The sequence below is a fragment of the Zootoca vivipara genome, chromosome 5 (genome assembly GCF_965207765.1).
Source record: "Zootoca vivipara chromosome 5, rZooViv2.hap1.1, whole genome shotgun sequence".
NCBI classification, from domain to species: domain Eukaryota; kingdom Metazoa; phylum Chordata; class Lepidosauria; order Squamata; family Lacertidae; genus Zootoca; species Zootoca vivipara.
This window is the reverse complement of record NC_142588.1, coordinates 95,055,378-95,080,913: the sequence shown is the minus strand read 5'-3', so window position 1 is coordinate 95,080,913 and position 25,536 is coordinate 95,055,378. Positions and strand designations below refer to the sequence as shown.

Here is a 25,536-nt window from a genome sequence, read left to right as displayed (position 1 = left end):
TCTCTGGGCCCAGGGCTGTAAAAACGGCTACACAATAAAAGATAACTTCGAAAAACACCGTTACGCCCAGATGAGTCACACACAGTGGAAATGCCATCCCAGAGCTACCAAATATATACCTTGATCTTTAAGAAAAGGTCCCTCACCATTATAGTCTCCTATTTTGACTATTATTATTTTACTTGCAGTAAGTGTGTCACAATCTCCATCTTGTTCCTTTAAAAAAAAAAAAATCCTCCTTAGAGTGGTTTGCTCACATATACAGTGTCCTCCCTCAAAGACCTGGCAACCGAACCCTGTGTTGTGGGTGGGTACGATTGGATAGCCACAACAACCTATTGGTAGGTCCCTTGATGCTGGGTTAATCAGGCCAATGGGACGCTAGCCAAACCGATCAAGGGACCTATATATGCCCATGCACGTGACTCAGAGCTTCCTCTTTGGGTCAGTGCATTGGAAGACCCACCCACCTCTCCCTACTTTTAGGGCTTGCGCGCTTGACCTTGCTATGCCGTCGTCTGTCGCCTGTCATTGGGACAGGGGCACGGCAGGAATTTTCCCCACTTGGCTGATTGGCTGGTGCCATTTGGGTTTCACCTGCCGCATAGCAAATCATCACAACTTGTAAGGTTGCGGATAGGCTCTGGTTCAGGTGATAGGGATGGGGGAACGCTCTCACCATCCCTATGTGAAGGGTATTCCATTAAAGGAATCCAGGGACTCATGGTTGGTCTTCCCTGTGAGGGGTTGTGCCCAGAGCCTGAGTCCAGAGGACATCTGGGTGGAGGTCTAGAAGGGTGCCTGCTTGCCACTGTCCCAGGTGTTCATCCGAGGCTGACCTATGGTAGTGCCCTGGGTCAGCGCTACCTGCAACGGTGCAGGGAGCTAGTCGAACCAGAGCCTATGCAACCACTGATGTAATCAATAAAGTTGTGGCCTAAATTCTGCCAAAAACCAAACCAAAAATTTGAGTCTTGTCTAAATTTATTTATAGGGTGAGGTTTAAAGGTCTAAACAGGCAGCTATTTCACAGCTGAAATAAAAGTTTGAACCAAGGAAAACTCTGGTCCTAAACCTCTGCTGCCTTGTGGGTTTTCCTCAGGAGAAGAAAAGCCTAAGGAGTAAAGCCTACACCATTCTGGAGTCCCTAAGGCGGTTGGATGGCGCCTTGCATGCCTCCTTCCAGCAACTCCTGCAGCCAAGCTAGTGTCAAACATCTTGCTCTGCTTTCCTTTGGACCAAACAAGTTTCAAGCGATGGTGCAGTGCAGACCTGCTTTAAAAAGAGCCTCTGGGGTATTTGAAAATGTTCACTCTGATCTGCCATAGGAAGAACATAGGAAGAACCAGCTGGATCAGGCCTGGGGTCCGTAAAGTCCAGCATCCTGTTCTCACAGCGATCAAACAACCCAAGGAATCTGGATAGACTGCCACTGAACCAGGAGGTTCTATAAAAACTTAAGAGCCTGGCTGCTGGATCAGGCCAACAGGGGCTCATCTAATCCTGTTCTCACAGTGTCAACAAGCTGACTCAACGGGAAACCTGCAAGCAGGATTGGAGCGGAAGAACCTTTCCGCCTCTTGTGCTTTTCCAGCAACTGGTTTTCAGAAGCCTTGCTGCCCCAAGATGTGGAGGCAGAGCAGAGCCATCCTAGCTAGTAGCCATCAATAGCCCTCTCCGTCTCCATGAATTTGCCTCATCCTCTTTTAAAGCCATCCAGGTTGGGGGTCATCCATTTTGGTTTGATGAGGCCCTCAGCTCCTGAAGGTAATGGGGACCTTTATATGTCCAGCTGTCCTCTGTCAACAACAAATTGTCGCTCTGTGTGTGTGTGTGTTGAATATATGCTATATGGTCATTGATGGACCTAATAGGCATCTCAAGCCATTTGCACATAACAAAATATGTATTTTATCAAAGTAATTGTTGAACTGAAATACAATTAAGAAGAAGTATATTAATAGTGGATCAATGGTCTCATTCAATTCAAGTTAAATTTCAATTCAAATTCAAGTTAAATTTCTGTTTTAGAGGTTGTTTTTAGAAGGCTAGAACGGATTAATCCGTTTTGCATTACGGTACTTTTTATGGGAAAGCACGCCTTGGTTTCGGAACACTTCTGGAACAGATTAAGTTTGAGAACCAAGGTACCACTGTATATAGAAATGAGAAAACCAGTGATATTTTAGGGATCAGGCTAGCAGGCGGGACCCATGACTTACATCATAGGAGCCTACACAACACAAACCCCTGTTGCTGGATGTAGGTTTTATTTTATTTGTTTTTTTATCTTATATTTTGGAAATGTACACCCAAGTGTTTTTTTCCTTTAATTTTTTTTAGGGCCCCTAAGAGAGTGGGGCCCTAAGTTAGAGCTTATTTATCTTATACATAAATCTGGCCTTGGGGCCATCTCTGTCTCCTGCAGGAGGGAGTTCCATAGTTTAACTATGCAATACATGAAAAAGTCTTTTCTTTTACCTGTCCTGAATCTTCCAACCTTCAGCTTCATTGAATGGTTCACAAGTTCCAATGTTAGGAGAGAACAAGGAAAACATTTTCCTATCCCCTTTCTCCATGCATTGCGCCATCTGATAAACTTCTGTAAAAGCTCTGGGCTCAGAACACTTGCTTTCTCTTGGGATTTAAGCCTTTTTTCTACCCGGATTAAGATCAACAAGGAAGATAATTTTTGTGGCCCTCACCCAACTTGCGGGATTCCCAGAAGAGGCGTCCGGGAGCTGGGCTTTGTCGGGAAGAGACGGACCCTCCACCCCATCTGATCCAGCCCACCCAGTTCTCATTTCTCGATAATCTAATTGCCCTGATCGGAGCAATAAATTAAAGGGAGAAATGAGCATGTGGAGAAGGGAGGGAGACCAAGAGAGAAGGGGGGGGGATTTGAGACGAGGAGCAGTGGAAAATCTTGAGAAATGATGTAAGAGAGAGCAGAGGCAGGGATTGGAGTGGAGGAGCTCCATCCGAGACTATAAAAACTCAGAGAGAAAAGTGAACATCAGAGATAAGTGAAGAGGAACCAGCTTGGAAGGTCCAGGGTTTTCTTTCGAAATTTTGAAGGACTGATTTTCCACGCCTCCTCCAGGCAAGGTGAGTGAGCAGAGGCCATCTCTCTGTGTGTGTCTTGCTTTCCTTACAACCATTTGCTTCCATCCTAGCACTGCTGTTCTTGAAAAGTTCTGCTCAGAACCAGCAAGAATATGCAAAGTCTGCAGAGGGTGACGGGGAGGGGGGGCTCCCTTACCTGCATGCTGTGTGTCTCACTGCAATTCTCAAACGGAGCTGAAATGGACCCAAATTATCCCAGCGTGTCAAATGGCACCTTCTGGTGTTCTGGAAGGGGCTGTTTGCACTGTTCTTAGAGCTGTCTGAATGCAGGGAACGGCAGATCGTATTACTTTTATTTCTTATTTATTTTTTAAAAATGCCTTTGTTCAGCTGATTTTAAAAATACAGTGTGGGCAGTGTGGTGTAGTGGTTAGAGTGTTAGACTAGGACCTTGGAGACCAGGGTTTGAATCCCCACTCAGCTATGAAACTCCTCGGTGACTTTGGGCGAGTCATCGCCTTCTCTCCGCCTAACTTCCCTCGCAGGGGAAGAAGCACCTGCCGCTCTTTGGAGGAAAAGGTGGCATATAAATGCAATAACTAATAAAATAACTTCACAACATGATGCCCCTAAAAAAAAAAAACCCAGAGAAGTGAGTTGACTCAACAACTTGGTTGCTGTGCTATTAAAAATAACAATAATGGTGTTCTTCTGCTTGCAGAATGGACCAGAAGTGAGAATTTAGCGTTTAGGGAAAGGAGAATTTTCTTAGCCAATAAAGTCATTCCCACCCCTTTGATTCATTCTCCGGTGAACTTAGAGGAGAAAGCAGCCTTCGAAAAGTTAGCTCAGAATAAGTTCCCACACTAAAAAACTGGAGGGGGTGTACCACACCTGGACTCAGGTGTTTCGAACACAGACCTGGATGAAAGTAACACAACAAACACTCAGCCCATGTGTGACAGTCTTTGCTCATGTCCATTGCTCATTATTCTTAGAATCATAGAATTGTTAGAGTTGGAAGAGACCCCGGGGGTCATCTAGTCCAACCCCCTGCAATGCAGGAATCTCAACTAAACCATCAATGACAAGTGGCCATCCAACCTCTGCGTAAAAACCTCCAAGGGAGGAGATTCCAGCACCTCTTGTGGGAGTCTGTTCCACTGTATTTTACTCTCAGAAAGCACTCCCTACGTTTAGTTTGAATCTCCTTTCTTGACATTTGAATCCACCGGTTCGGGTCTTGCCCTCTGGAACAGGAGCACAAAGCAAACTTGCTCATCTTCCAGCCCTTCGGATATTTGAAGGTGGCTATCGGATCTCCCCCTCTGTCTTCTCTCCTCTTTGAACTGCCAAGGGTAAGAAAACCGACCAAGGGGCGGGCTTCTTAACACCTGGGGTGCTCTGTAGGAAAGAAGTCGGTCTTGCAGATATTTAGGGCCCCGAGTAATGTAGAGATTCAAGCACTAATTTGAGCACCTTGAATTGGTCTGAGAAATTAACCGGCAGCCAATGAGAGTTATATATGGCTTCAGGAAGTCCCCTTGGCTAGCAGTCATTACATTCTGGACCAGCTGAAGGTTCTGAACTGTCTTCAAGGACAGCCCCACTGTGTTGCAGTAGTCCATGGGTAGGCAAACTAAGGCCCGGGGGGGGGCGGATTCGGCCCAATCGCCTTCTCAATCTGGCCCGCAACAGTGTGTTTTTACATGAGTAAGAATGTGTCCTTTTATTTAAAATGCATCTCTGGGTTATTTGTGGGGCATAGGAATTCGTTCATTTTTTATTTTACCTTTTTTTCAAAATATAGTCTGCCCCCCCCCACAAGGTCTGAGGGACAGTGGACCGGCCCCCTGCTGAAAAAGTTTACTGACCCCTACAGTAGTTCATTCCAAAGGTTGCTAGAGCACAATGGACAAGTCGTCTCTGTCCAAAGGGGGGTGTAGCTGGCAGCTTTTGGAAGCAGCACTTCTGAGCATGTAAGACAAGCCTGCTGGATCAGGCCAGTGGCCCATCTAGTCCAGCATCCTGTTCTCAAGTGCCTCTATTGGGAAACCCACAAGATTTGCCCACAAGAGCCTTCTCCCCAATCCTGTGGTCTCAAGTAACTGGCACTAAGAAGCATCTCTGCCTCCACATGCGAAGGGCAGAGCGTAGCCATCCTGGCTAGTAGCCACTGATAGCCGTGGAAATGTTCTAATCCTCTTTTAAAACCATCTCCGTTGGTGGTCATCACTATCTCCTGTGGGAGTGAGTTCCACAGTTTAACTCTGCCTCGTGAAGAAATCCTTTCTTTTCTCTGCCTCAGACCTTACAACATTCAGCTTCACTGGGTGTCCCCTTAGTCTGAAGGGGACCCCAATAAGGCTGTTGAAACTGGAGGGTGGCCTGGGAGTTCAGGGGGCTGGACTAGATGACCCCTGGGTACCCTTACGACCCTTACGATTCTATGTCTAATCCTGCTGTATTGGCTACCTTTTACCCCTGTAGCAGCTGCTCCTCTCTCTTGGCCTCTGATCCAGCCACCACAATCTCCCAAACACAGCCACACTTTAATGGACCTAATCTTGATTTTAAGAGCCAATGGCTAAATATAGTATAAATAAATACGGAAGCAAGCAAAGTCAAATATAACCTTGCGCCACCCCTGTTTCAGAAGAGGACTTTTGCCAAGATGTGCCCACAGCCTCGTGTGAGCCCCGAAGTGTTGACACCCGGATTCGTTTTTTGAGTAGATCCTAGCTATTTTTGTTCAAATAGGAATTTTTGTCTCCCTGAATACTTAGCCTTGTGTGATGATGTTTCCCTTTCTGATCCTGTTCGATATCTCTGGCTGCTGTTGGCTCAGCTCGCCGTCCAAGCTGAATGTCGGAAGAAGCAGGACAGGTAAAAGACAGGGCTTCTTCGCGTAGTGCATAGTTAAACTGCGGAACTCACTCCCGCAGGAGGCAGTGACAGCCACCAGAGTGGATGCATTTAAAAGAGGACCGGGCAAATTCATGGAGGAGCAGGGAGCTATTGATGGCTACTAGAATCATAGAATCATAGAGTTGGAAGAGACCACAAGGGCCATCCAGTCCAACCCCCTGCCAAGCAGGAAACACCATCAAAGCATTCTTGACATATGCCTGTCAAGCCTCTGCTTAAAGACCTCCAAAGAAGGAGACTCCACCACACTCCTTGGTAGCAAATTCCACTGCCGAACAGCTCTTACTGTCAGGAAGTTCTTCCTAATGTTTAGGTGGAATCTTCTTTCTTGTAGTTTGAATCCATTGCTCCATGTCCGCTTCTCTGGAGCAGCAGAAAACAATCTTTCTCCCTCCTCTATATGACATCCTTTTATATATTTGAACATGGCTATCATATCACCCCTTAACCTTCTCTTCTCCAGGCTAAACATACCCAGCTCCCTAAGCCGTTCCTCATAAGGCATTGTTTTCAGGCCTTTGACCATTTTGGTTGCCCTCTTCTGGACACGTTCCAGTTTGTCTGTATCCTTCTTGAACTGTGGTGCCCAGAACTGGACACAGTACTCCAGGTGAGGTCTGACCAAAGCAGAATACAGTGGTACTATTACTTCCCTTGATCTAGATGCTATACTCCTATTGATGCAGCCCAGAATTGCATTGGCCTTTTTAGCTGCTGCATCACACTGCTGACTCATGTCAAGTTTGTGGTCTAGCAAGACTCCTAGGTCCTTTTCACATGTACTGCTCTCAAGCCAGGTGTCACCCATCCTGTATTTGTGCCTTTCATTTTTTTTGCCAACAAGTGTTGTACTTTACATTTCTCCTTGTTAAAATTCATCTTGTTTGCTTTGGCCCAGTTGTCTAATCTGTTAAGGTCATTTTGAAGTGTGATCCTGTCCTCTGGAAACCACAGGAAGGAAGAGTCTTGCTCTTGTGTTCGAATCCTGCTTTGGGGTTTCTTACTGGGGCACCTGGTCGGCCGCTGTGAGAAGAGAATGCTGCACTATGTGGGCCACTGGCCTGATCCAGCAGGCTTTTCTTATGTTCCTATCTTTTCTTTCCCGTCTTATTCCTTCCTGAATGATCCCAACCAGTCAGGATTCACTGCAAGACCTAGCCAATTAGGGCTGACCACACAGTGATATCGCCAAGGACAAGCAAAGGCAATTCTAACACACACACAAAAAGGGAACTTTTCCCCCCAGGGCTGCTGGAAAATTGCCCAAAAGTCACAGCTTCTAAGAAAAACAACCACCTCGGGTTGCTTTGGCTCATTTCCAGCGTTAACGAAAGGAAGCGTGTTTTCTCAAGTCTCTGACATCCTGACACGGAGTTTAAGTAAATGATTGATGGTGCCCATTATCTGGCGGCATCAACCGCTTGCGTTGAGATGCCTTTTCTCGGAAGCCCTCAGGATCAAAGCATTATTTTTTTAAAAAAATAAAATAGCAAACTGCTTGTGGCTCATCTTTCGCCTGGGATATAAGAGCAGAATTGCCCTTTTCATGTCAACGCAACTGTTATTATTCCTTCCCTGTTGGCTTTTGCTACAGCAACCGGCCAACTCCTTTTTTGAGATAAACAAGGCACCCACCAGGAATTTCAGAAGTTACCAAAATGCTGAAATTCGTGCCATCTCAGAGTTCCTGTCATTAACACCTACCGACCCTCGAGTTCAAGAAAGTGGATGGAAATGCAGTGGGGCTGATAGTTCAGTTCTAAGTTCATTACATGTCCATGAAGTAGATGGTGAATAATAATAATAAAAATTAATAATAATAATAATAATAATAATAATAATAATAATAATAATAGCATTTGTATCCCTCTATTTTCTCCAAGGAGCTCAAGGTGGCTTAACAGATCTCCCCTTCCTCATTTAACCCACACAACAACTCTTGTGAAGGAGCTTAGGCTAAGAGGCAGTGACTGGCCCAAGGTCACTCACCGAGCTTCAGGGCCAAGAATGGATTTGAACCCAGGTCCCCTGAGTCCTAGCCTGACGCTCTAACCAAGTACACCCCCTGGATCTTCTTGGAGAAAAAGGTAGGATGTAAATGCAATCAATCATAATAAAAATAATACCAAGGAAAATAACGACTTCACAGCACTCTGAAGCAGCACAGTCATGCCTTGGAAATCAAATGGAATCCATTCTGGACGTCCATTCGACTTCCAAAACATTTGAAAACCAAACCATGGCTTCTGATTGGCTGCAGGAAGCTCCTGCAGCCAATCGGAAGCCACGTCGGACGTTTAGCTTCCAAAAATAGTTTTCAAACTGGAACACTCACTTCCGGATTTGCAGCGTTTGGGAGGCAAAATGTTCAAGAACTAAGCTGTTCGAAAACCAAGGTACGGCTGTAATGTGAGCCCACTGCGAGTGCTTTTCCCAATAGAAGGAAAGGAGGAAGAAATCTCTCTTTTTCACTTGGCCAAAGAAAGCCAGGTTGGCATCGCCCTGGTTCTTCGGAGGAGGAGAGAGGGGCAACTTTAGTCTGTGGTGATTGAGTGGGCCCAGGATGGTCTTAGAATCATAGAATCATTGGTCTGGAGGGGACCCCAAGGGTCATCCAGTCCAACCCCCAGCAATGCAGGAATCACAGCTAAAGCATCCATGACAGATGGCCATCCAACCTCTGTTCAAAAGCCTCCAAGGAAGGAGAATCCATCACTTTCCGAGAGAGCCTGTTCCAATGTCAGGCGTATTTTACTTTCAGAAAGCAAACTTTACTCTCCTTGGTTGTTATTGGAATGCAATGGTTGGGGTCCTCCCCTCTGGAGCAGCAGAATACAAGCTTGCTCCAACTTCCAGGTCAGATATCATCATCATCATCATCATCATCATCATCGCTTTTTATTTGCATACCGCCTTTCTATCTTACAATACTCTAGGCGGTTTACAAGCTGAAGAAACAAAGGATGTACACCTTATAACAATCTAATGCAATACAAAGTATGATAATAAAACATAGCTTTAAGATAATCAATCTGCATCAAATAAAGTAACATTCAACAATCACTAGAATAGTATAGAATAATAATATCAGCATATAAAAATTAAACAGAAACCCACTCTTAACAATTACAATAAATAATTTTGAAACTACAATCAATAAAACAATGGCAAGCCACAGGGCATAAAATAATACAATGCAAATTGAGAAGCAGAGACTGGAGGGTGGGGCAAGGCAAGTGGAAGAAGGCTTAGCCTGATGGAGTCTCTTCATAGAATCACAGAACCGTCAAGTTGGAAGGGATCCCCCAAGAGCAGGGGTCAGCAAACTTTTTCAGCAGGGGTCCGGTCCACTGTCCCTCAGACCTTGTGGAGGGCTGGACTATATTTTTTTGGGGGGGGGGAATGAATGAATTCCTACTCCCCACAAATAACCCAGAGATGCCTGGAGAAGAGAAGGTTAAGGGGTGATATGATAGCCATGTTCAAATATATAAAAGGATGTCATATAGAGGAGGGTGAAAGGTTGTTTTCTGCTGCTCCAGAGAAGCGGACACGGAGCAATGGATTCAAACTACAAGAAAGAAGATTCCACCTAAACATTAGGAAGAACTTCCTGACAGTAAGAGCTGTTCAACACTGGAATTTGCTGCCAAGGAGTGTGATGGAGTCTCCTTCTTTGGAGGTCTTTAAGCAGAGGCTTGACAGGCATATGTCAAGAATGCTTTGATGGTGTTTCCTCCTTGGCAGGGGGTTGGACTGGATGGCCCTTGTGGTCTCTTCCAACTCTATGATTCTATGATTCTATGCATTTTAAATAAAAGCACACATTCTGCTCATGATGATTCCCCGACCATCCGCGGACCGGATTGAGAAGGCGATTGGGCCTGATCCAGCCCCCGGGCCTTAGTTTGCCTACCCATGCCCAAGAGGCATCTAGTTCAACCCCCTGCCACGCAGGAATCGCAGCTAAAGGACCCCTGGCAGATGGCCACGCAAACTCTGCTTCTCAAAATGAGGACAGACCATCCCATAATAAAGATAGAAGAAGGTTCTGTCAAGGGAAAGACTGGCTGCCCACCTCTGATGCAGCCTGGCAAAGAAGTCTCCCCAAAGTCTAGTGCTGCAGGAGAGCCAATTTCAGTGGGTAACGTGCTAGATAGGCTCGTGTTTCAGTTTAGCACACCTGGACCTGCACAGGATACCGTTTGGTCAAGCAGTGTTGCCTAGTGGCTAGAGGGCTAGACTAGGAGCCGAGAGAAGAGGGTTCAAATCATCCACTGAGCCACAAAGCCCACTGGGTCACTATCTCTCAGCCTAGCCTACTTCACAGGGTTGTTGGCGGGATAAAATAATGAGGGGCAGAAATGCCTCCCGCCACCTTGTGCTCTTTGGAGAAAATGTAAGATATAGATCTAAGGATGGGTGGGTAGACTTTTGGCACCTGTTCTTGTGTGCAGCTGACCCTGGACTATAAGACTACAAGGTCACCTCCAGACTGTCAATAATTTGCAGGGTTTCCAGCAGCTACTGCTACTGAGAAGCATTGCTGCCATCCCTCCTGTGGCAGGGAGTTCCACACTTTAACAATGTGTGCAACCAGCTAGTTGCAGGGCAAGGCTGAAGACCCCTGGCAACCTGTGGGCAGAGCTGGGCTGTTTACCTTCCCCACTTCTTCCACTTCCAGAGTTGCCTGAATTGTGTTGAAGTCTAGATGCCTTTTGCACTTTCAGGACCTCTCTGTTTATTTTGATTAGCGTACAGGGGCTTATTTTTAGCTCGCCGGGATGAATGAACAGCAGTGCAGATGTTTCGCTGTGAAAAAAAAACAGTGTGTATTTAACCTTGCCATTTATTTTTACGTTCCCCGCCCCCACTTCCGTATGCAGATAATCAGGATGTGGGTTCCCTGAACAGCGATAGGCTGCAGTTTCTCAGTTTGGCGGTGCAGAAACCTGCATAAAAATTCAAAGGACACAAGACCCTGTTTTATACTGAGTCAGACTGTCCTGCCAACCAGCTGAGTGTTGCCTGCACTTATCTGCGCTCCCAGCCTCACTGGGAGATCTGTCAGGGATTCATAGAATCATCAAATTATACAGTTGGAAGGGACCCTAAGGGTCATCTAGTCCAACCCCCTGCAACGCAGGATTGCAAAGCAGATACTCTGTTGCTGAGATGTGCCCTTTCGCCAGGGGTCATAGAGAAAGGCAAAGAAGAACCTAAGGAGAGCCTGCAGGATGAGGCCAATGGCAGATCCGGTACTGCATTACCAAAAGGGAGATTAAGACTAAAGATTTTCTGACGGTAAGAGCCATTCAACAGACTCCCTTGGGAGGTGGTGGACTCTCCTTCCTTGGAGTTTTTTAAGCAGAGGTCGACTTGCCATCTGTCATGGATGCTTTAGTTGAGATTCCTGCATTGGAGGGGGTGGACTAGAGGACCCTTGGGGGTCCCTTCCATCTCCATGATTCTGTGATCCTGTTCTCACAGTGACAAAGCAGATTCCTGTGAGAAACCCACGAGCAGGATCCAAGCATGAGAGCAACACTCTCCTGTGGTTTCCAACCAGTGCTGGATTTTCGTATAAACTAAGCAAGCTATAGCTTAGGGCCCCACTCTCTTGGAGGGGGGGGGGAATATACTTCTTCTTAATTGTATTTCAGATCAACAATTACTTGGATAAAATACATACTGTATTTTGTTATGGGCAAATGGCTTTAGATACCTTTTAGGTCCATCAATGACCATATAGCATATATTCAACACAAAAAGCAGCAACAATTTGTTGTGGACAAAGGACAGCTGGACATACAGTGAGGGAAAAAGGTATTTGATCCCCTGCTAAATTTGCCTGTTTAGAATAATGCTTCTAATCTCAGCTCGTTACATACAGTGACGATACCAGGTAGCCTGGCATCTGGCTGGTTGATAGGGGATCAAATACTTATTTCACTCATTATAATGCACATCAATCTCTGACATTTTGTCTTCTGGGTTTCTGGGGGTTTTTTTCCCCTGTTGTTATTCTGTCTCTCGCAGCTATAATAAACCTACCATTAAAATTATGGACTGGTCTTTTCCTCGTCAGGGGGCAAATGGGCTAATTTAGCAGGGGATCAAATACTGGATTCAATGGATTCAAACTTCAAGAAAGAAGATTCCACCTAAACATTAGGAAGAACTTCCTGACAGTAAGAGCTGTTCGGCAGTGGAATTTGCTGCCAAGGAGTGTGGTGGGGTCGCCTTCTTTGGAGGTCTTTAAGCAGAGGCTTGACAGGCATATGTCAGGAATGCTTTGATGGTGTTTCCTGCTTGGCAGCGGGTTGGACTGGATGGCCCTGGTGGTCTCTTCCAACTCTATGATTCTATGATTCTACTTTCCCCGCTCACTGTATAAAGGGCCCCATTACTTTCAGAAGCTTAGGGCCCCATCAAACCTCAATCTGGCCCTGTTTCCAGCAACTGAAATTCAGAAGCCTTGCTGCCTCCGACTGTAAACAACCGGAGTCTGATTCCCCATCAGCCTCTACAACATGGGTGGGCCAGAAGACCGGGATGCCAGCCGTGGTTCTCTGGTCAAATTTCTAGGATGCCATAACTCTTGAAAAGATTCCTGCCAGAGCACCTTGACTGAGAAGTTCCAAGATCCTCGCCCCCCCATATTTTGTTACCCCTGAATGGGATGGAGAAACTGCAGGGGTGGTTTTGGGCCACACCTTAGAGATGTCTCAGCATCTAGGAATATTTTCTGAGTGTGTATGGTAGCTTCGTAACATTTACAGAGGGATATCTAAAGCGGGGGTCACCAAACTTACTGTGCTTTGGGCCGGTGCCTGCAGGACTGATCGCGCAGAGGGTGGGGGAGCGTATGGGAGCCCATACGCGTGCGCACACACTATTTATGCCGCACTTCCGGGTCGCAGGAGCACCGGAAATAGCTTGTGCGCATACGCACAGGCCTCCTCCGACCCGAAAGCGCACCGGAAATGATGCTTGCGCATGCGCACGCGCACGGGCTGTTTCCAGTGCTGTGCCTCACCAGTAAGAGCAGGCGGCAGGGGTCACTGCGGGCCGGATAAATGAGTCCTTCGGGCCGTATCCGGTCCCTGGGCCATAGTTTGGGGATCCCTGATCTAAAGCTTTTATTGGCAGAGAGAAGACTCTTTCTCCAAGGCTGAATTTTCATAGTATCATCAAATTGTAGAGTTGGAAGGGAACTCCAAGAGTCATCTAGCCCAACCCATGGCAAGGCAGGGATCTCAGCTAGAGCATCCATGACAGATGGCCATCCAACCTCTGCTTAAGCACCGCCAATGAAGGAGAGTCCCCCACCTTTCCAGGGGGTCTCTTCCCACCAGAAAATTATTCCTAACCTTTAGTTGCTCTCTCCTTTCCCTTCTTTAATTTCTGCAAAGCTCGTCTCTTTGATGCCAGCTGAAGACCATTTTATGCACCCAGGCATTTTAAACAGCTTGGATTTTCTAAAGTTATAATCTCTGCTTCTTCCGTTACCATTTTTGGTTTACCATATTGTTAGCTTATTCCCCCGCTTCCGCCACACGAAAGGAGAAATTTCCATTTCATTGGTATTGCATTTTAAAATATTTGTGGACTTTCTTCTATTGATGGTTGCACACACCTGAGAACGGACCATACTGAGTTGCTGTGCAAGTGTAGCTGATAATGCCTGAGTCAATAAATAAGCATCTTGAACTTTCCCCTGCTTGGAGTGGGCACCCAGCTATGTGGGACGAGACCGGGCAAAGGACTGTGGCGCTGCTTTCTTTTGCAGATGCTGCGTTGCCAGCGAGCAGCTGGGTACCTCGTCTTGGCCGTCACCCTCTTCCAGTGGCAATCCAGGACACCTTTCCAGGTAGCAGCATTGCAAGAGGTAAGTGGTGATCCCAAACAAGGCCCAGTTGTTTCTGGCAAGCCCAAATTTCTGCACTGGAGATGGTCTCCTAGAACTGAGATTTCTTATTTCAAAGCGCCCTCAAGCGGTCAGAGTTAAAATATCTCCCCCTCTCCCTCTCTCTCTCTTTTTAAATGCTCTTAAAAGCAGTTTGAAAAGACCATAAAGAAGAGTTTTACTGCCATCAAACCTCCTCCTTTCTCAGGTCTAGACTAAAGGCAAGGACAATTAAAAGGGGCTTTAAAAGAGGACCAGGCAAATTCCCGGAGGAGGAGAAGGTATCAATAGCTCAGGTAGTGCCAGGTCAGCACTAAAATCATAAGTCTCCGATGCCAGTGAAGTTACCTCTTTATTCAACTAAACCCAATACAGCTCAGGTCCACAAAACCCTTATATTTATTAAAATATTTGCAGATTGATCAATATAGATCACTGTAATTCCAGCCAGTAAAGAATTACCTATGTCCATTTTCTCTAATACCTTAATAAAAAAAATGACCCCGTTTTTCAGGGACCCCGTTGATGGAATCTTTCGAGGAGTTGGAGATGGCGTTTATAAGTGGTCCATGTTTGAGCCTTGCTGTAGCTTGAGATGGCCACAAGAGGGAGCACACCCCCAGCGAAAGCGCTCTGCCAATGAGCTTTGCTCTGTGGAAACCCAGCGAAAGCCACAATCGCAAATGCGTTCCAATTCCAATAGTCACTTGTGAGATTCTGGTTCTTTTAGGGCCCTGCAAAAGAAACAGAGGTCTTGCGCATGCTGGATCCTAGCATTGTACCAGGTGGGCCTCATTGCACTAGTTCTAATGCTTATAAAAGAAGAGGCTGGTGGATCAGGGTAATAAATGTCCATTTTCTCTAATACCTTAATAAAAAAAATGGCCAAGAAATATTATCAAAGGCTTTCTCCACATCTAAAAATATTAATGCCGCCTGTTTTTCATTTCTCACTTCCAAATATCTATTAAGTTAATTACATTTCTTATATTGTCCTTCATTTGTTGGCCTGGTAAGAACTCAGCTTGGTCTCTGTGGACGGACTCAGTCAGTGTCTTTTTTAGTCTGTTAGCTATAATTCTAGCAAATCGTTTATGATCACAGTTCAATAAAGAAATACTAGGTCTGCAATTTTTTGTCTTTGTTAAGTCACCATCTTGCTTAGGGATCAGGGTAATAAATGCCATCCTTCCATGACGTGGGAATTACTCCAGTCACCAAAATTCTATTCATGGTGTCCTTAATTGGTTCAATAAGTGCATCCTGGAACATTTTATAATAAATTGTCGTAAGTCCATCTGGCCCCAGTGCTTTTCACATCTTCATTCAATAATAATAATAACAACAACAACAACAACAACAACAAACAAACAAACAAACATCAAACAACAACAACAACAACAACAACAACAACAACAACAATAATACATTATTTATACCCCGCCCATCTGGCTGGGTTTCCCCAGCCACTCTGGGTGGCTTCCAACAGAAAAATAAAACACCATCTATTAAACATTAAAAGCCTCCCTAAACAGGACTGCCTTCAGATGTCTTCTAAAAATCTGGTAGTTGTTTTTCTCTTTGACATCTGATGGGATGTCATCTATTTATAGCCATTTGTAATTCCGATATTGATATGGGTGCATTCAGGCTTAGCCAATTTTCTTTGGGTACTTGGGGTAGATTACAGTGGGGGAGGAAGGGAAAGGAGATTGTTAGCTGCTTTGAGACTCCTTAAGGGAAGTGAAGGCGGGATATCAAGTCCAAACTCCTCCTCCTCCTCCTCCTCCTACTCCTCCTCTTCTTCTTCTTCTTCACCCTCCCAGTAGGTCTTGCCCCAATGACATGGTTGCAAGGACTGAAGGTCCTTGCCTTCCCACCCCTCTCTAAGGCTCCTCCAATCTGGGTTTTCCCCACTCAGTCTCGAACGGCATCTGTGCACAACTAACCTCTGTTCTGCTCTTTTCATTTCTCTACATGTTCTTGGAAACCAGCGGGGAGGGGAGCTGGTTACAGCAGGAGGGGGGACCTCCCTGGCTCCTTTAGCATCCTGCCTCATGGCTGCCTCTGGCCTGGCTCCTCTCCAGCCTCTGCTTCTGCCTCTGATTCTGGACTGCCCTCTGCCACAGCCTCTTCCTGCTCACTTAGACCTGTTACCTCTTCAGCTTCACCTCCTCCTCCCTGTCTTCTCTCTCTGACCACTCATTGTCGGCCCACCACATGTCCCCGGCTCTTCATGTGCTTTGCCATACAGCATTCAGAAAAAGCTGCGCAGGCAGTAAAACTTAGCTTAGTTTTTTAAAATGGTGAAAATTCCTGGTATAGGTACACAAGAGGGGTTGGCAAGAGAACGTTTTTTGGCAGATGCCAAAAATAGAACAGTTAAGGTACCTACCTGACATCAATAGGCAGGGAGTTCCAAAGTGTAGACTCAGTTAATGATATTGATAATTATAGTAATCAATAAATAATTGGTGAAAGATCAGTCTTTTCTCCTTTGCAGCAGCCTTTGGCTCCTTCCTCTCCCCTGGGTCGCCTGTCTCTGTCTGGCCAGGAGAAGCCAGCTGCCGACCTGGTCGCAAAGCTTCTCCTCTTTGACGAGCTGGTGTCCCTCGAAAATGATGTCATCGAGACAAAAAAGAAGCGGAGTTTCTCGGGGTTTGGCTCCCCTCTCGACAGGCTTTCGGCCGGATCCCTGGACCTGAAAGCCAAGCAGAGGTGAGCTGTGAGAAAGAGCTGGATCTCAAAGAGCAGAATCATGGAACTGCAGAAGAGACCAAAATGTTGCTTTCTATGCACAGGAAGAACTCTGCACATGCTTAAATGCACTCCCTCATGGATGCTGGTAGTTTTGTAAGCAAGAATGTGTGTACAACAAAGGACTCATCCACACCTCCATTTGCTCTGCTGCTTCCCCCCAGGAATCCTATGGTTTAGTGTTGAATTGGAACAAATGGCAATCATGTTTTTTGCGGACTGCTGTTTGTTCCAATTTAGTGCTAAAGAGCGGGTTTTGGTGGGTGGGAGGAGAAGCAGGGCAAAGCCAAAGCCACTGTGCCTAGAAAGCATGGGACTAGTGGGAAGCAGCTCAGACCCGTGTTTTCCAGGCAGGGAACGAGCAGAAGGGGACTTGCAATGCTAAAACTAATTTGCAATAATTTGCACCGTGCACTTCTGCACCATACATAAATTAATTTGCATCGTACTCAAAATACAAATGGAGGCAGTGATTTGTCAAAGGAAACAGAAAGCTTTCCATCAGCCTTCCCCAACCTGGTGCCCCCTTGAGCTGTTTTGAACTACGGATCTCATCAGCCCCAATAAGCAAGATTGAGCCTTGCTGTTCTTCTTTGGCGATCCCTTGTAGCTGAATAAGATTTGCCTTGAGACAGTCTTTAAACCTCTTTTGTTGACCACCAGCATGACACTTTCCATTTTTAAGTTTGGAATAGAGTAGTTGCTTTGGAAGACGATAATCAGGCATCCGCACAACATGACCAGTCCAACGAAGTTGATGTTGAAGAATCATTGCTTCAACACTGGTGATCTTTGCTTCTTCCAGTACACTGATATTAGTTCGCCTGTCTTCCCAAGTGAAGTGTACAATTTTTCAGAGACCCCGTTGATGGAATCTTTCGAGGAGTTGGAGATGGCGGTTATAAGTGGTCCATGTTTGAGCCTTGCTGTAGCTTGAGATGGCCACAAGAGGGAGCACACCCCCAGCGAAAGCGCTCTGCCAATGAGCTTTGCTCTTTGGAAACCCAGCGAAAGCCACAATCGCAAATGCGTTCCAATTCCAATAGTCACTTGTGAGACTCTGGTTCTTTTAGGGCCCTGCAAAAGAAACAGAGGTCTTGCGCATGCTGGATCTTAGCATTGTACCAGGTGGGCCTCATTGCACTACAGTAGTTCTAATGCTTATAAGGCCTCAAGAAGAGGCTGGTGGATCAGGCCCATGGCCCATCTGGTCTAGCCTCCTATTCTCACAGGGGCCAGACAGGGCCCACAATGAGAAACCTGCAAGCAGGATTCGAACACAAGAGCAACACTCTCCCCTCCTGTGGCTTCCAGCAACTGGCATTCAGAACATCGCTGCCTCCAGGTGTCAAGGCAGAGAAGAGCCAGACTGGCTAAGAGCCATCAATAGTTTTAAAAGAATAAATTCATGGCCGGGAGGGATATCTAGGTTACTGGCCATCACTGCTTCCTGCAGAAGTGAGTTCCAGGGTTCAGCTATGCTCTGAGTAAAGAAGGACTTTCTTTTCTCTGCCCTAAACCTTCCAACGTTCGGCTTCGCCGGGTGTTCATGAGTTCCTAGTACCTACCGTGAGGGAGAAAACCATTCTCTATTCTCTTCCCCCAGGCCATTTTATAAGCATCTGTACACAGAACTCGTCTCAGGCCCCTGACTGTTTTAGTGCAGGGCTTGTCTGGCTGGGGCTGGTGGGAGGGGTAAACATCTGGATGGCATATCCCAATTCATTGCATCTCATTACACAGGAAAGTTGTGGAAATTCCAAAGAGGCGGTTTGGAATCCCCCTCGACCGGATCGGAGTGAACCGTCTGAGCAACACCCGAGGTTAGCAGATGTGGGTAAGATAAAAGCGGACTTGTAGGGCCTGTTTCTATCTTGGCTGCAGCCTATTATTATTATTATTATTATTATTATTATTATTATTATTATCCCACCCATCTGACTGGATTGCCCCAGCCACTCTGGGCTGCTTCCAATAGAATAGGCAGCTTCCAGGGGGGTGGAAAATTATGAAGTATGAAGGAGCTAGGTATCTGTTTCTTCCCCGCCTCCTTCAAATGAGCCAAGAGTGTGATGCAGCAACAAAAAAGGCGAATGCAATTCTAGGCTGCATCCACAGAAGTCTAGTGTCCAAATCAAGGGACGTCATAGTCCCACTCTGTTCTGCCTTGGTCAGACCACGCCTGGAGTGCTGGGTCCAGTCAGTGGCGGATTTGGGGCTTTCGGATTTCAGCGGCACCCTTTGCGACACCAAAATTCAGCTCCCCGCCCCCCCGCTGCTGCCACCTCTTGCCTTCACCCTCTCAAGTCAGTGCCCCAAATCCGCCTCTGGCCCAATTCTGGGCACTACAGTTTAAGAAGGCTATTGACAAGCTGGAGAGTAGGTAGGGGAGGGTGACCAAGATGATCGAGAATCTAGAAACCAAGGAACAGTTGGGGGAGCTGGGTATTGATATCAGGCCTATGCCTGGCATCAAGAGGCAGGGAGTTCCAAAGTGCATGACAATACCCAGGTGTGCTGCCTTGCCCCCGTTCCACATGGACTCATAGAACCTCGGGGGCTGCCCACCCCTTCATTGAAAATTTGTGGGTGCCTGGGCCCCCATGGCCCTGCCTAGATGGAACCTACAACAATGTCCATGCCAGGCATCATTTTATAAACCTTTATCATTTCACCTCTTCCTGGTGTGAGGAATGCAGGAGGCACTTGGGCAAATGGTTGTAGCAAATATTACACGTTCCTGTGGGGTAGCTTTTGCAACCCTGGCGCCCTCCTAGTGGGCAAAAGGGTGCTTTAGCGCCTAGGGCCTGGCAAGGGGGGAGGCTCTCACACACCTTCCCTTCTTTGCCCTGGGGAGGGGACTCATAGAATCATAGAAGTGTAGAGTTGGAGGGGACCCCAAGTGTCATCTAGTCCAACCCCCTGCGATGCGGGAATCTCAGCTAAAGCATCCATGACAGATGGCCATCCATATTGCAGGGCACACCCACAGCCAAGAGGGGGCCTCAAACTTCCTTATTCCAGCTTGAAAAGCTCTAACTAGGAGGGCTTTACAATGGGGACATCTTGGTTGACCCCCATGAGAACAGAATGGTGGACCAGATGTGCCTTGGGCCTGATGAGAGCATCAGAAGAGCCTGGCTGGATCAGGCCCATCATCCAACCAGTCCAGGATCCTGTTCTCAGCAGTGGTCGACCTGGGCACCAGAGCCCTCTTTGAGTATTTTTGGTTTCTCGCAAGGGGACAATGACAATAAAGACAATAAAGATATCTTATCTTATTATCTTATCTTATCTTATCTTATCTTATCTTATCTCTTCTTGCCTCTTGTGGCTTCCAGCAACAGCTGTTCAAGCTGTTCAGAAGCTCTTTGATCCAACTACAAGGCTCCTCTTATGGGTTTCTTCCCCCCCTCCCCCATGATTTTTCCCCTACAGGTTTGCCCGCCCTTGTGGACGCCCTCCTCAGAACATCTCCCACTGCAAAAGGCACTTCCGCGAGTCCCACCACCACGCCCAGTGACTTTGCAATTCAGAAACAGGCCTCTTAAAAGAAAAAACAGAAGAAACATGCCTCCAGTTCTCGTTATAGCAGGATCTGCCCACTAGGCCAGACTTCCTTCCAGCTGACGCTCTGCTCTCCTGAATAAGGGAACAGAAAGTGTTTTGGTTTTTTTGTCTGCGTGTTTGTTTATATGTATATAACAATTTCATCTGCATGCCACTTTTTTTATTAAAAAATAACGACTTTGGGGAGTCTGTCAACCTAATAAGGGCTATTAGAATGCTGTGCAGCAAAATAGCAAGGTGGTGTTGTTGACTCTCGAGCAGCATTAATAAGTGACGCTTCTTATTTCCACACAAACACACACACACACACACACACACACACACACACAAATCCCCTTTTCACCTGGTTCCTGGTTCTCCATCTCAGGTCAGCTCAGGACCTCTGCTAAATTTAGCACCCATCCCCATCATTACGATCCGAGTGCAACTTCTTGGCTGGCATTTCCTACCTAAAGTTCTCCCCTTCTGGGTCCTGCTGATGGGGATTTTCTCATGTGGAGCCAGCCAAAAATGCTTCTGAGCAGCAATGGCAGGCCATCACGTGAAGAGGAGCCTGCTGGATCAGGCCAAGAGCTCCTTGAGTCCAGCATTGTCTTCTCCCAGGGGCCAACCAGATGCCTGTGGGGAACCTGCAAGCAGGATCTGACCCCAAGAGCCCTCTCTCCTCCTGCGGTTTGCAGCAGCTGGTACCCAGATGCCTTCAATAGCTCTCTCCTCCCCCATGAATTCATCTCATCCTATTTTAAATTGATCCAAGTTGGTGACCATATCACTGCCTCGTGGGGGAGAGAGAAACTGCCCCCACAGCAAGTCCTGCAGCCTCTCTCGCTGGCTCTCAGCCATGTTCTCATTCTCCGCTTCCCCTCCCCTCTCCTTAGAATCATAGAATTGTAGCGTTGGGAGGGGGACCCACCCGGTCATCTAGTCCAACCCCCTGCAGTGCAGGAATCGCAGATAACTCACTCCTTAAAGCTGCCTTATGTGGGCACACAGACCATCACTGATTCTTCCAACTCTGAAGGGTCTCTTTTGGTTCGACGCTGGAGACTGAAGCTTGGGGCCTTCTGCATGCAGAGCAGGTGTCCTGTGACTCTTCTTTCCAAATGGTGGCATAATGCCGCACCAGTTTCCTCAGCTTAGAAGTATTGCTTCCTGAAACATCGTATTTTCTCTTGGTCTGCCTTCATTATTTTAACCACTGAAATCTTACATGTTACAAATGGAAAAAGAAACTGGGTGTTTGGGGAACGATAATTCTCTGTCCTTGTTACTGAGTCTCTCTCTCTCTCCCTCTCTCTACGAGAATAGCTCTATATTTTCCTGACTTATGTGCTTGGAGATGGTCCTTGTTCTAGAGCGATGGAAGAGCTGGATAAACTCCGTCATGTTGAAATAAAGTATAATGTGTCATATGTGGCTGGCTATCCTTCTTCCTTCTCCATATTAGCTATGTTTATAACACAACATCACTTAGGACAGGGGTGTCCAAACTTTTTTCAACGAGGGCCAGATTGGATGAAGTGAACATGCATGAGGGCTGAACATTTGAAGAGAAGAGTTTGGATTTGATATCCCGCTTTATCACTACCCGAAGGAGTCTCAAAGCGGCTAACAATCTCCTTTCCCCTCCTCCCCCAGAACAAACACTCTGTGAGGTGAGTGAGGCCGAGAGACTTCAAAGAAGGGTGACTAGCCCAAGGTCACCCAGCAGCTGCAGGTGGAGGAGCAGAGACACGAACCCGGTTCCCCAGATTACGAGTCTACTGCTCTTAACCGCTACACCACACTGGCTCTCATTTTGCCTGGCATTATTTGATTGTTCCCCCAAAGTGGTTGACCTTTCCCCCCCTTTTTTTAGGATTGAAGTTCTTGAGCATTTTTTAGGATTGTTCCCCCAATGTTGTTGAGCTTTTTTTTTAGGACAGTGCAGGGTCTCCACAATCCTTGCGAAATGCCTTTTGGAATAGCAAAAACTATTTCAAAGAGCGGAAACCACGGGCAGGAGTGAGAGAGGAACAACGGGTGGCTCCTGTGCAGCAAGAGCAGTGGCGCCCAAGCGGCCAATCACGCAGCGCCAGCGCCGGAGACGCAACAATCACAGCCTGACCTGCCTGCCTCTAACCTTCCTTGGCGGAGCGTTGGAGAGCGAGCAGAGCAGCAGGCAGGTGCTCGGGGGCCACAACAGATTGATTCTTCCAAATTGCCTGTGGGACCGGTTTAAACCAGGCCCCGGGCCACAAGTAATAATAATAATAATACTGTAATAATAATTTATAATTTATACCCTGCCCATCTGTCTGGGTTTCCCCAGCCACTCTGGGCAGCTTCCAACAGAAAAATAAAATAAAATAATTGATTAAACATTAAAAGCATCCCCTGGGCCGGACTTTGGACATGCCTGACTTAGGACAACAGTCCTGGGAGGGAAGGCAACAATTCAGCAAAGCAAAGGGTCCAGCTGTTAGGATTCCTGCTCCGTGTTTGCAGTCATGAGATTGTTGTCTATCACATGACGGGGTGTGTTTTCATTCCACAGTGTGGGAAGTGATGGAGACCGGCTGTTTGTGTTACTGTGTTCCGCATGGGCGTAGGCAGGGGGGCAGGAGGGGGCAATTGCCCCCCCTAGAAGCAAAAGGCTGAGCGGGGGGAATCATCTAGTCCAGGCATGTCCAACAGGTAGATCCTTGGACGTCTGCGGTAGATCACTGGTAGATCACTTGCTCCCCCCAAAGAAGCTGAACAACTGTGGCTGCCCTTAAAAAAAGCTCAACATCTTTGCCCTGCACCCCTAAAATGACCTGAACCACAAAAAACAGGGCTTTCCTTCCTTTAAAAAAAAGCTCAACGTCGCTTTCTTCCCTAAAGAAGCTCTTTTACAAATTTTATGTGAACCCCCCAAAACAGGGCTTTCCTTCTTTAAAAAAAAGCTCCACAACTTTGACCTGAACCCCAAAAAGGGGGTAGATCACTGCCACTTTTTAAACTCTGTGAGTAGATCGCAGTCTCTTGGAAGTTGGCCACCCCTGATTCTAGTCTGTTCAATCCAATGCCTAAGCCAATACCACTCACATGCTGTAAGCAATAAAGTTGTGGCCTTTTCGCACCCATTAACTTAAATACATTGTGTCCTTGTGTCTTTATTTCCTCAAGTAGGTGGCGGGTTCTCGAGTCACAAGCAGGGTTCAAGCACAAGAGCATCTTCTCCCCTCTTGCAGTTTCCAGCCACTAGTACCCAGAAGCATTTCAGCAGCCACTGGTCGCCTTCTCTTCCGTGAATTTCTCCAGTCGTCTTTCACAACCATCTGTTTGCGTGGCTGTCGCTGCCTCTTGCAGGAGCAGCTTCCCGTAGCTGAACAGGGCTCCGCATCTTGAGAACAGATGTTCCAAGCTCCTTGCATGGGGAGCGTTTTGCAGGACACCCGCCACTCGCATCATAATATGGCTCCAGGAGTTGTGGCGCAACAGAAGAATTAGAAAAAAAGAAGAATTAGGGAGGGGGAGAGAGAAGAACGCCTGGCATTGCAACCTTTCTTTGGGTTTCATTCTGCCTTCAAGGTGGGCCAGGGAATCAAGTCTCAGGGGCGGTCCTGAGAGATTAAAGAAAATGCTCGTGGTTCGCCACAAAACCTATGGAGAATAGTTGATCTTGGGAGCCATCGAGAGGGGAAATCATTCTGAGGTGTCCCAGCTGGTTGTCTTCCACAACCACACACACAACACAATACAACAAAACACAGTCAGAAGATGGAGGCTTCCCCTCCAGCTGGATCTGTGTCTCTTTCCTTCTGGGTGACATCTTCAGGAGGCCTTTGATGGTTCAGCAGAGCCGGGAGCTACACTCCAAGAATTATTGCCTGAGTAAAATTCAAAGTTCTCCAGGCTCTCTGGAACATGAGAAGACCAACTCTCCCCTCCTGTGGTTTCCAACCACTGGGTTTCAGGAGCATGGCTGCCTCCGACTGTGGAGGAAGAGAAGAGACCATAGATGTTTTGGATGCCAGCTTCCTTCCGCCCCAGCCAGGACAGTTCTCATTCAAAACATCTGGAGGGCACCAGGTTGGCAAAGGTTGCCACAGATCACACTAGAATTCAGATGACAAAGCACTTGACAGATATGACCGACTGATTTTGTGACAATGTTGCTCAAGATGATTCTCAAATGAAGTAGTATCTTTAAATATCCTTTATTTTTATGACCATGGCAAAAACAACCACCCTCAAATCCCAATAAATCACCTTCAAAAACTGATTTAGCTTTTATTCACTCCCACATCTCTGGTGGCACCCAGTTCCATAGGATGCTATTTTCTTAGCCTCTGACTTTAAACTGCATGTATTTCACTTTGCCAGGGGATGCTCCTCCAACCCAATCTCTTTAGATCTGGCATCGCTGTGCTCAGCTGCTGTGCTCAAACATGTAATCTGAACTGCATGGCACTTGTGGGCTGCCAATATCTCCCTAACCCCCGGTGCCATCCTAGCTAATTTGCCATAGTGATTTCCCCCCAACTTATAAAAGGAGGTGACAATAATCTGCCAAAGGTAATAAAGCAGGCATCTGTGTGAAGCCAGCCAAGAGCCCATTGATTGGTTTTGAAATGTATCACAGCGAAACAGAATACTCTTTATCATTAGAAAGGCTGGAGAGCAGCTCTCAAATGACAAAGGCTTGACTGTTCGGAGCAGAAACAAAAGAAAACAGACAACACTTTGGCTGATTGTAATCTGACCGAGGTGCATTTCGGAAACGGTGAACACGGTTTAACACCCCTGCCAATGTTGAGAGTGGATATTCCCATCATGCCCTTCTGTGTGAACTTCTCTGGAATAGCTGGCAGAAACCTTAGCCCCAACCAACACAGAGAATGTAGAACTCAGATATCTGCTCTGAAATTCAGGTTCTGATACATTTTGGAAGCTGTGAGGTTTCACATCCATAAATGGTCATTTGCACCTTTGATAGCTAGGCTGTTTCTGAGAAATTTCAGGGCCCTCTGTATTGTTCCAGGCCATCCCAACCTCTGTGAGATGAGACGCGCCAGTAAGCCCAATAGGAAAGACGGCTCTGTAGGTAAGCCACTGGCCTGTTCCAGCAAGCTCTTCCTATGCTCTGCCCTCTTCTAAGAGTCAAGCTGTTTCCCTGCTTCTGAGGCATTTAAAGACTTTTGAACATGTTGGTGTTAATAAACTAGGAGAGATTCCAAAGGAAGAAACAGCCCAGTTAGAAAGCGAGATCTCTAAAGAAGAAATTCTTGAGGCCATAAAACAAGGTAAGAATGGAAAAGCCCCTGGACCAGATGGTCTGC

The 25,536-nt window shown here is 46.8% G+C and overlaps 1 protein-coding gene across 5 annotated transcripts; it reads left to right on the top strand.

Moving 5' to 3' along the window:
* Positions 1 to 2,969: 2,969 nt before the first annotated feature.
* OSTN (osteocrin) lies at positions 2,970 to 21,642 on the top strand. 5 transcript variants are annotated; one of them, XM_035134080.3, is made up of 5 exons: positions 2,970 to 3,108; positions 13,787 to 13,885; positions 16,410 to 16,621; positions 18,404 to 18,483; positions 20,099 to 21,642. In XM_035134080.3, the coding sequence occupies exons 2-5, from the start codon at positions 13,787 to 13,789 to the stop codon at positions 20,209 to 20,211; spliced, it is 504 nt and encodes a 167-aa protein (XP_034989971.1). In that variant the 5' UTR covers positions 2,970 to 3,108; the 3' UTR covers positions 20,212 to 21,642. The 5 variants fall into 5 exon arrangements, with proteins under 5 accessions (XP_034989971.1, XP_088525485.1, XP_088525487.1 ...); XM_088669359.1 differs by having other exon boundaries at positions 16,407 to 16,621; XM_088669361.1 differs by lacking the exon at positions 2,970 to 3,108 and adding an exon at positions 7,878 to 8,081 and having other exon boundaries at positions 16,407 to 16,621.
* The last annotated feature ends 3,894 nt before the right edge of the window (positions 21,643 to 25,536 follow it).